Source organism: Brachypodium distachyon, chromosome 1, assembly GCF_000005505.3.
Source record: "Brachypodium distachyon strain Bd21 chromosome 1, Brachypodium_distachyon_v3.0, whole genome shotgun sequence".
In the NCBI taxonomy this organism is placed as follows: domain Eukaryota; kingdom Viridiplantae; phylum Streptophyta; class Magnoliopsida; order Poales; family Poaceae; genus Brachypodium; species Brachypodium distachyon.
In genome coordinates, this window is record NC_016131.3 from 26946522 (window position 1) to 26957527 (window position 11006).

At 45.2% G+C, this 11006-nt stretch overlaps 1 protein-coding gene across 1 annotated transcript; it reads left to right on the forward strand.

Moving 5' to 3' along the window:
- Window positions 1–928: 928 nt before the first annotated feature.
- Window positions 929–5646, forward strand: LOC100821283 (probable homogentisate phytyltransferase 1, chloroplastic). The gene is made up of 12 exons (XM_003563306.4): window positions 929–1142; window positions 1869–2158; window positions 2266–2349; window positions 2427–2501; window positions 2612–2695; window positions 3271–3360; window positions 3962–4063; window positions 4205–4300; window positions 4458–4529; window positions 4614–4709; window positions 4864–4968; window positions 5129–5646. The coding sequence occupies exons 1-12, from the start codon at window positions 1064–1066 to the stop codon at window positions 5168–5170; spliced, it is 1215 nt and encodes a 404-aa protein (XP_003563354.1). The 5' UTR covers window positions 929–1063; the 3' UTR covers window positions 5171–5646.
- The last annotated feature ends 5360 nt before the right edge of the window (window positions 5647–11006 follow it).

Here is an 11006-nt window from a genome sequence, read left to right on the forward strand (position 1 = left end):
AGAAATATTACATGTATCTAGATTTTTTTTTTAAATAGATACATCCATTTTTTGACAAATTTGAAACAAGAATTATGGAACGGAGGTAGTATCGTTCTAATTATACCTAATTAGTGGTCAAATAGTATAAATTTTGAGACCCGTGGTTATAAAAAGAAAAAAGACGGGAGGGAATATGTATCATACACTGTCGCTTTCTTCCTTCCTCTACGGCTCTCTACACACCAATGAGTTAAGCCGACGCGGTACTACCGATGAGTTAAGCTGCTGTCACAAACGGAAAGCACTCTGCGCCCGGAACCAATTCCGGCAAAATCAAAGATCCGGACCGATCAATTCGATCCCGACGGCACGTACGAAGAGACTCCACTGCCCGTCCCCAGACACTTCCACCGGCCTCGATGATCCATCCATCTCCGACCCAGACACTGCTGCCTAACTAGTCCCATACGCATTGCTCTTTGCTATATCTGGGGCTAGGAGGCCAAGCTCTGCTTGGCAGTACACGTGAATGCCTCGAAACTCATATAATGGGCCAGTTCTTTTCGGCTTCCTGGACCGGTTTCTCTGAGAAGCTGCTCTCACCCAACTTTCTGGAGAAGCCGCCACCTAAATTTAATTAGGCTATCAAACTAGTTTGGTCTAAATTTTTTTGAAAATCTAGCTAAATCTGAGATGCGGCTTCTCCAGAAAGGTAGGTGAGTGCAGCTTCTAAGAAAAGCCGGTCATAGAATCCGAAAAAAACTCAATCAAGATGAGTTAAGCTTATAGCCCCGTCCCGACCCACGCGGTGACGATACACACCACCCTAACCTCCGCAATCGAGGCGAGTCACGTTACTTGTCCCACGCAGTGTTTTTTTCCCCTCAGCAACTAGGGTCCAATTGTTTGTTTGCAATTTTGAGATTTGCTTTGCTTTTCAAGTACTGTATTGCACGGTTGGACACTTGGATTTGTCTCCCTGCCGGCCTGCCCTCAGGGCTCAGCAGCGGCTCCTCCTTTTCCCTAATCTTGTCTTGTCTCAGTACTGCCCCTCTCCCCCTCTCTCTTCTCGCTCGCGGCGATGGATTCGCTCAGCCTCCGCCCTTCGTCGCTCCTCCTCTCCGCGCCCTGCGCCGCCGCCGCCGCCGCCCGCCGGCGAGGTGAGTGCTTCGACACCCCTCCTCCTCCGCACGCTCCTCGTGATATTATTATTGTTAGCTCCTTGGGTTTCAGTTTCCTTGGCTAGAATGCTGCTCTGCTGGTACTAGTGCGAATGGATGGATGTGTAGGCGGGGGGGGGGGGGGGGGGGGGGGAGGGGGGGTGCTCGACCGAAAGCGATGTCCCGGGATGCGATTCGGTGGGATGGGATAGGAACCTTCATAAGTTCCGCCGTTTTCCGGATCAGAAAAGGCAAACCAAAAAGGGATGGGAGATGAGGCAGCAGAAGCTTTTTTTCTTCTTTCCTTTTTCAATTCGTTTTTGAGAAAACGTTTTCTGTAGTTGGAAATCGATTTTCTGTTTTGATTGAGGTGATCCGTGATGATACTCATGGAGGTCTGTGAAGTATGTATTGTGTCTGTGTTATTGGGCACTTCCCATCTTTCGATGAACTTAATCAAAACTGACCTGATGGAAAATGGAGTATGTAACATGCAGAAGTCACTTTCTTCTTTGACTGATCCTGTTGAGTAGTGGCGATAATATAATGGCTGTGCCGGAGGCTTGTCCTCCTTTTCGAAAATAACAAGAGTCACATAGTTAATCAGATAATAGATCCACCGATTTTTAGGCTTACATATGGTCGCATACCGTTGCTTTCTGGATAAAGTTTTTCAATCTTTGTGTCCTGAGTGCTTGATGTAGTTACAAAGTGTTGATTTTCCAGATCATATTCTACCACCATTTCGTCCTATCCAACAAAATGGTAAAGGGCGGATTTCCTTGTCCATCCAAAGGTCCAGAGGCCCTACTGTTAATCTTTGTCAAAAATTCTTGGATTGGAAGTATTCCTACCATAGGATGTCACATCGACCAATCAATACTTCTGCAAATGCTTCGGGGCAATCACTACAGCCAGAAACTGAAGCACATGATGCCGCAAGCATCTGGAAGCCAATATCATCTTCTTTGGATGCGTTTTACAGGTTTTCTCGGCCACATACTGTCATAGGAACAGTTAAGTCATGCTGATTTTGTTTCGTTTTATGAAGCTAGTACACTTGCACTGCACTTGATTTCTTTTGATCTCCCTGGGTCTAAGAGAAAATTTCTTGTTTAGGCAGGCACTAAGCATAGTCTCAGTTTCCCTGCTAGCTGTCGAGAGCATGTCTGATTTTTCTCCTTTGTTCCTGACTGGTTTGATGGAGGTACTACTTTGAGCTGCACTTTTCTTCTACAATGACGGAGTTGTATAAAAAAAAATATGTGTGTTACTCCTCTGTAGGCAGTGGTAGCCGCCCTTTTCATGAACATCTATATTGTTGGATTGAATCAGTTGTTCGACATTGAAATAGACAAGGTATTTAAATTCATTGTAATCTCAAATGTTTAGGTTTTGACTTTACAGTACTGATTTTTATTATATATCTGTTTCGAACTTCTGTGGGAGCTAATGCGGTGACTTACCAGATTAACAAGCCAACTCTCCCACTAGCATCGGGCGAATACTCTCCTGCAGTTGGGGTTGCAATAGTATCAGTCTTTGCTGCTATGGTAACTAAACTAACTTTTTTTTCATGTATAAGGATCATGAAATACCAGAAGTGGGTGTCAGAGTAAAATCTCTTGTTTCTTTAATACTAGCAAGATACCTGTGTATTGCTGCGGACTAAAAAAGAATACACTACATGTTTAAAGAGAATGTTGAATGATAATTTGTTGTCTCGGATCAAGTCCTTGACGGCTCTCATCCCAATGGTCTGTGCCAAATCATACGTGGCACGATTTGAAGGTGACGGACCACCTCCACCAATTGAGTTCATTACTCTTTGATCTTTGTAACTAATGGAATTCTCAGCAGTGAGATTGAGCAGCACAGTAGAGAAACAATTACATAGGAACTTCTGAACTTTGGTAGCTATGCATGATTGAGTAGCCGCTCTAAACAACACTTCCATTTCTCTTTAAATCTAGTGAAGGTGTATTTTATAATTGTAGTTCATCGGTTCCTATTTACTAGCTATTATGGAGTGGACAGAGTCTAATCTTGCAAGAAGCTTTTGATAGTCTATCTTCTTTGCTTTTAGTTCTGTCAGACTAATTGAGGAGTTTCGCCATGTGAATTGCAGAGCTTTGGCCTTGGATGGGCTGTTGGATCACCTCCTCTGTTCTGGGCTCTTTTTATTAGCTTTGTTCTTGGAACAGCTTACTCAATCAATGTAAGAGATCATGTATTTATGGTCATCAATTCATGATTTGTCATATTAACTAAATTTATATTCATATCTCTTTGTGATGGTGTCTGTTGCCTATTCTGCTCTAATACAAAGCTTTAGTAGGACAGCTGTTTTTCCAGAAGTATGTTAGAAGAAACATGGTTTCGAACTATGCTATCACAATCTAAATGAAATGCTTATACAAACCACGTGTTTGACTTTCATGTGGGCCTGAATGATATGGACAGCTGGCAGGTTTGGAACCCACCTGTATATTTAATGAGCTGACATATTACAGCTGAAAGCCTTGCTCCACAGAAACCTCAAATTTGCTGGGCTAAAATGGGCCTCAAAACATTTTGGGGTTGGCATGTGGTAAAGCCCCAAGGCAATGGATAAAAAAATAGATTCTCTTGAATGGAAGTATCATTACTGCTTGCCATTTAAATTAAAATAAAATAATGATTGCTTATTTAATGTTAAATGCATTTTATTTCAGAAGTTTATAGTCCTGCATGGAATATCACCATGTTTGGTGTGCTGGAGCTATGCCCTTTATTACCTAATTATAGAGATCTGACATTCCCAATTTGGTACTCTACAGCTGCCATATTTTCGATGGAAGAGATTTGCTGTTGTTGCAGCACTCTGCATATTAGCAGTACGTGCAGTGATTGTTCAACTGGCATTTTTTCTCCATATTCAGGCAAGTCTTCTGGTGACATATTTGAGAACAATGAACGAATTTGTGTATGCAATTGTAATTACACTTTGATGTGTTCTGTTCTATGAACTTCACATGATAAAGGCTACATATGATTTACGCAATCTTGCCTTTATCTATCAGACATTTGTTTTCAGAAGACCGGCAGTGTTTTCAAGACCATTGATATTTGCAACTGCTTTCATGACCTTCTTCTCAGTTGTAATAGCATTATTCAAGGTAACAATATCTAGTTTCTGTGCTGCATTACTACAGCGAATGGAACGTCCATAAGAATCATTTCCTCTATCTATAAAGATATGCTGATGGAACACTCATTTGTTGCATTCCTCTGGAATTTTGATATAAGATTAAGAGATTTTGCTATTTCCGGCAGGATATACCTGATATTGAAGGGGATCGCATTTTTGGAATTCAATCTTTCAGTGTTCGATTGGGTCAAAACAAGGTTAGTAATAAATGATAGGTAATGCTATTTGACTATTTGCTCAGAAACTTATTTTTGGACTTAATGGTTTGAACTTCCACACAGGTTTTCTGGACCTGTGTTGGTCTACTTGAGATGGCCTATGCTGTTGCTGTACTGATGGGGGCAACTTCTTCCTCTTTGTGGAGCAAATCTGTAACTGTATGGATTTCACCAGAGATTTCGGTCATTAGATTTATAATTTCTTAAAATATTCATCTTATCCAACCTAAGCAACAAGGATTCACCTGCTATTAGGCCGTTTCAAATTTTAGCAGTCTTGTTACGACGGTCTGAAAAGTTACATGTTTCACAGGTCATAGGCCATGCAATCCTCGCTACGATCTTATGGAACAGCGCCAGATCGGTCGACTTGACGAGCAAAACTGCAATAACATCCTTCTACATGTTCATCTGGAAGGTACTACTTGCTGACAGACGGCAGCATCCTCTCTAAGATTTCCTTGTAGGGGCCAACTGTACTGCCCGAATTCAATTAGTTTACCTTGTGCACCTCGTTTGACATCCTGGATCAATAATAACCATGACAACTTACATTTACTCCTCACATGGCTGCGCAGCTGTTCTACGCGGAATACTTGCTCATCCCTCTGGTAAGATGAGGCCGGCCGGACGGACGGACAAGAAGAACAACTCCACACGGAAGAACATGAGTGCCCTGAGTAAACCTCTGCGCCCATCCGTTTGAAATTCAGAACCTCTGGAACACGGCTGCTGATAGATACGGACTGTGCCCCAATAAAATTCCGTGCGCTCGCCCACAGTACATCCATAGCGTGGTGCTGGATACATACATTCCAGCCATGAGATGAAACCAAATCAAAGCAATCCCTGAAGATGGACGACTTCCCCAATGTACTACCCACCCGAAAGCTGGGCCGGGTGAGCTGTGGACACTAGCTAGCGACGCAGCTGGAAAATAAAGCTCTGCCACCATGAATTTCATTCTGTTGTAAATTACCTTGACTTCCCCGCAGCGGGGGCGCCGTTCTTGGCTGTCTTTTGTTCACATTTCCCAAGCTAGCTGATCGATCTAGTCTTTGCCGGAACCCCAAATATCGCGGATTTCACTTTGGTTCGTCTCCGTCTCCGTCTCCGGCGTTGTCCTTCTGAACACCGGCACGTATTCATAGACACAAAACTCCCATGAATGATGGCAGCATGTCTGGTTCGTCTTGACGAGGAGTAAATCGTGGTACGTACATTTTTCTTTTATTTTTTTACCCCGTTCTGTGGCGTGCCCTGCAGGCGGCATTGTTGGATGGGCGGGCCTAGCAGAGGATCCGCGATTCCCATGTCGTCGAGGCTCTGATTCTGCTGCTTAGCGGCGCCTGGATGCAAGCATGTGCGTGTGCAGAGCCGCTGCTGCTCAAGTCATGCACCGTTGAGATGCACAGGCCGTTGGGCTCGGCGGCCGGCAACCCGCCGTGCTGGCTGCTCTGAGCCTCTGAACGTCAAGTTTCCATTTCAGCAAACTTCAGACCGGGACAGACGTGTACGTCCTGCAGTAATTAAACAATCAATATTGCCCCGTGCGTATATATCCTCCTGAAATTCCTGATCTCCCCGGGCCCGGCCGGATATCTATGTGCGTGTGTGACGCCATTCTGTCAGCTGTAGCGGTAGGAGGGGCATACGCGCGCGTGAGTCCTGACGCCATCGCCATGCAACGCAACGCGTGATCGAGCTGAGGAGAAACCTGTCAGCGTGTGTTCGGCACGTATATAGCCCGTAACGACGTACGCATGTGTGTGAGCCCGAGTTCAAGGACAGGACGAGTTCGTTCGGCCGGCAGCGTTTCTGGTTTGTTTTTTTGAGGGACGGAAATGAGCGGCGAGGAGTACGTACTCGTTCAAGGAGGAGCCTTATATAGACCGACGACTGTTTATTCATTACAACTGTCGATCGATGTGTTCGGTCGACTTAGAAACGGTTATTTCTCGGTCGATAAAAAAATTATCCATCATTCGTTCTTATATCAATCTTGCACGAATTTTATTGACTGGAACGAATGGTTGTTGTTGGCGTCGATTTAAAAACAGTAATTTTTTTAGTCGGCTGAGAAATAGCAAAACCGTTAGTTGTTAACCCGGTGGCAACGAGAGGGATTTAATTAGGATCTTTGTTTGCAGAAAATCCATGCCCCCTGGAGGATACGATTGTTTTTAGTCCTCCGTGGCAACTTTTTTTAAGTGTTGTCTCATGGTGCTTCATTAGTTAGCGTTAAGACACAAACTCCCCGGCCAATCCATCTTCTTTTAATGTCTACCAAAAATAATTTCTATTTGAGAGAAATTTAATGTCTCAGTGTTTGTTTGCTTGTAGAGATCGACGAAGACGGTATCTAGCATAAGAGATCGACGAAGACGGTATCTAGCATAAGAGACGGTTTCTTTCTAGATCTTTCCTCGTTAACTATATAATGTGCTACACAGTCAAAATGTTGACTAAGGATGATCATGAAATGGGGGTCACATAGGAGCACCGGAAGATGCCTAGAGTTTAACACTCTTTATTAATTGGTTGTATCTATCGTACGTGGAAGCTACAAAATGCTGTCCCATTTCAGCAAATCAATTTTTCTCGTATAGTTTTAATTGTGATGAGATCAAAAACATGCATGAAAGGATCGATCCTGGCCGACCACCGTTTCAGAGATGGCATAGCTGCTAGTAGCACAGGAGCTGTCCGATGGAGCTAGACGTGTACATGTGTACGTGCCTGCATCGATCAGGCTGTTTTTTCCAGTGCAGTTAAACCAGTGGGGCTCCGGCGAGAAATCACAGACATCCCGGACCCGGTGGCCGCGCGGCGGCAGTAAATTAACGGGGGAAGAGCTAGAGGTAGCTAGAGAGAGAGATTGGCCGGCGTGAGGGAAGAGAAGAGAAGCATTTAAGTGCTCTTGTCCCGCCCTCCGCCGGCAGCGGATCGCACGGCCGTACGGCGCCGGATCCTCACGCACAGTATACGTCTCTCTCTATCTCTATCTCCCGCCATATCCCGTACGTCCATCCATCCTCCGGCCAGGCCAGTTCAAACCACCCAACATGCGCCGCCGCCCCTATAGATGAATATACTCCGTATCCAGTTTAATACTCAAGTGTCTCAGATTTATCGTATAATTTTGTATTTCCTCCGACCCATATTACTTGTCCCAATTTTAGTTCAACTTTGTACTAAATCAGCGACAAGTAATTCCAGCCAGAGGGAGTACGAAATCTTAGTCTAAGATATTCATTATGGATCTTAGGGAGTATATCATTGCGTGCATATATATATCGATACAGTTTATTAGCAGCTCATTAATTATTTTTCCTCTCGTATTTTTTCGGTTTAGTATATATAATTGTTGTACACATCAATTGAGTATACACGTCCAAAAGCTGAGCAGAATGTGCACGGACGTCCTACATACATATGTACCACAGAAACGGCCGGTATGCAGGTGATGTAAGTGTCAGAAGCTAGCATGCTTAAATGGCTTGAGACGAAGAATGCATGGATACCGTGAATGCATGCATGCATGCTCTCGCAGCGTATGTTCAGCCGGCCGGTACGTGCTGCTGCATGCATGCATGCATCCGAGGCATGCAGCAGATCACCGGCGTACGTACGTACGCACGCACGCTGTGGATCGCGAAGCTAGCTCCCTAGCTCATTCGCGCCTGCATGCATGTACGTACGGTGCCAGCACCATGCATGCACGCCGGCTTCAAATTCATGCATGCGTGCAATTGCAAATGCAACGGAACCATGTACATGCACACACGGTACGTGCAGCAGCGGTAGTGCAGTTTGGCGCGCGAGATCAGGCCTGATCGTCGAGGAGCATGCATGCATGCATGCATGCAATAACTCGCCGACAGAGGAATTGAAGCGGCTCTGTTGATGCCAAACAAATCAATCCATGATTCCATGCATGGATCGAATGAATCAAAATAAAAGATGCCGCGCGCCAAGTTGGATGGATCAATCAATCAGTAGTCGATCTCCCCGGCCGACCAACCGCGATCCGGGAAGATGATTGGTTTAACGGTTTTGTCGTTTTAAAATAACCACCGGCGCGCGAGCCTGACCAGCAGCGACCGTGCATGCATATGCCCCACGTACGGCCCAGCAGGAAGAGGTTTAAGGAGCGGTACGTCCTCGTGTTCTCTCTTTAATTCGGTTCCTTATTATTTTCCCTCGACAGCAGCTTCGTAATATTATTGCCCCCATTCTTTTCCAACATCTGCCTCCTTCTTCTTCTTCCTTCCTCCTTTGTCGCTGGCCGGGAATTAGCCATGCATGGTCGTGGCTGGGCGGCCAAGTACGTAGCAGCGGGCGGCGCGGGGTGACCAACAGTTTCCGTCTCCGACCACTGTCTACAAAACACGTGTCTGCCACGTACGTACGTACGTACGTACGTACATACAGCAGCTAGCCTACAGGGACGACCACGCGCAGACGTACGGGCCGCCGTCAGCTGGGCCCCGGTTTTACCACGTACTCCAGGCCGATCGACATGCGCGCGTGGACATATATGCAGGCCCGGCCCGTACGTTACATTGGATCGATCGGTCGCGCGGCCGGCCCATGCATGCACGGCATATATGCACCTCCACGCCATGCATGCGTGCATGCAGATCTCGTAATTGATTGCGACATCGGAGTATATTGCCGGGGTTGCCATTGCCGGCCGGCATCAAATCGATCCATAACGTCCCATAGGGACGATATCCATATGCGTGCAGATTTTAGCTCGATTTTTTTTGTAAATTCTGGTGTGTCATTTCAAGTATCATTCAAGCTGCTCTCCTAATTCCATCCATATACGCACGTAACGACAGGAGATTCCCTACATTCTGTATATAACGTCATATGATGATTCAAGACATATGGCACTGGAGGATATTAAAACACTCCAGTCTTATCCAAGGAACAAGGCATTAACGCTTGACCCTTATTCCTGTTATCAACTTATCATCCCGTTGAAATGACTAGTAGGGGGCCGGGGGCCGGCCGGCTGCAAGCTCTGATCATAAATAGCAGTATCATTATTGAATCATGTAGAAAACAAAACCTAACATATCCAGCTTAATTAGCTTGTCAGATCGCCATTATCTTGGTCTACAGGATGGACGCTACTTATTCTTACCCATGTTCTGACCCTACTATTAGTAGTAATATCCTTGCATGCGTGTAATGAACTAATCAATCACATGCATATTATGGTTTAATTAATGGTGTTTCCTGCTGTGCACACCGGCTGGTAATTACGTTAGAGTCTGGCATTATCTGCATATATCACTGGATTTGTCGGTGTTTTGTTCTTGAGCCGTGGATTCAATTGGAATTTGAAGTCGGATTCGTCGCACACGTAGTACACATGCATGATTTTATATCTATGTGTGATGGTGAATATTTTGGAGAAATTTCCACAACTTCCGCGACGGGACGGGTGTCGTACGTATACCAAACTAGTGCCATAAGACGCCATAGCTTCTGGGGTCTGCATGGGACCGGATCAAGCTTTACTCATTGCACTTGTTACTCAGGGCTAATCACATTGTCATGTAAAAGCCTCAATTGGTGGAGGTGGTCCGTCGTTTCGGAGCGTGTCAGTTGTTGATTTTTCACACAAATTTTCTCTATCATGTTAACCACATAAGTGAAATCTTCCATGATCAGCGTGGTGATTTTGCCAAAAAAAACTGAGAAAATCAAGTAGCAGGCTAGCATGCAGCACGCGCTCCTGGCCGAAGCCGGCGACGTGGCGGCCACGTGCATGGCGTACGTGTATAAACCCTGACGAACCGTTTTTGACTAAAGTGACATAGTAATCTCAGTTTAGTGATTTAAGTGTGTGTTTTTCAAGTTCATGTACCAAATTGTTCATTTTTGCCGATCGAGTTAATAGACTAGTGGTGTATTTTACTAAAGAAAAAATTAACGGCAACGGCATAGTTCCATCGATGCCCTGATCGAAGACCTTAACCACTGCGGTGAATAAATACTCACTTTGCAACCTGTACGGCAAATTAATACCCAAAGATATCGTAATTACTGTTGGAAATCACTGCCAAGATCCTCTCCCTGCCATATGCCGTATCGGCCGATGGATGATAGCTGTTGGACGCTCGTCCGTCCGTCCAGTACGTACTGTCCCTCCCAGTGTACGTGCTGCAGCCAATTTATAAGCAGGGGATATATTTATCTCAATCCATACATGCATAATTAATTAGGCCCCAAGAAAATCCACGGCCGCTAGCTGCTGCTGCTTAAATCCGCCCGGCCTCGATCTGCCTAGTGCGTGTACCGGATCTCTCTTACAGGTGTGTAAATCTCTGCTGCTACCATATGTATTTATTGAGGCTGTATTCTTTGCGTCGATAATGCATGCAAGGTCTATCGATGGACGCTTGCATTTTGTTCCCATGATTAAACTCCGGGCCCGCT

Excerpts from the sequence above, each read along its gene's own strand:
- LOC100821283 (XM_003563306.4), top strand. The coding sequence starts at position 1,064 with ATGGATTCGCTCAGCCTCCGCCCTTCGTCGCTCCTCCTCTCCGCGCCC. Across the intron at positions 2,350-2,426 it reads TCCTGACTGGTTTGATGGAG|GCAGTGGTAGCCGCCCTTTT; the intron begins GTACTACTTTGA and ends ACTCCTCTGTAG. Across the intron at positions 4,710-4,863 it reads TGTGGAGCAAATCTGTAACT|GTCATAGGCCATGCAATCCT; the intron begins GTATGGATTTCA and ends CATGTTTCACAG.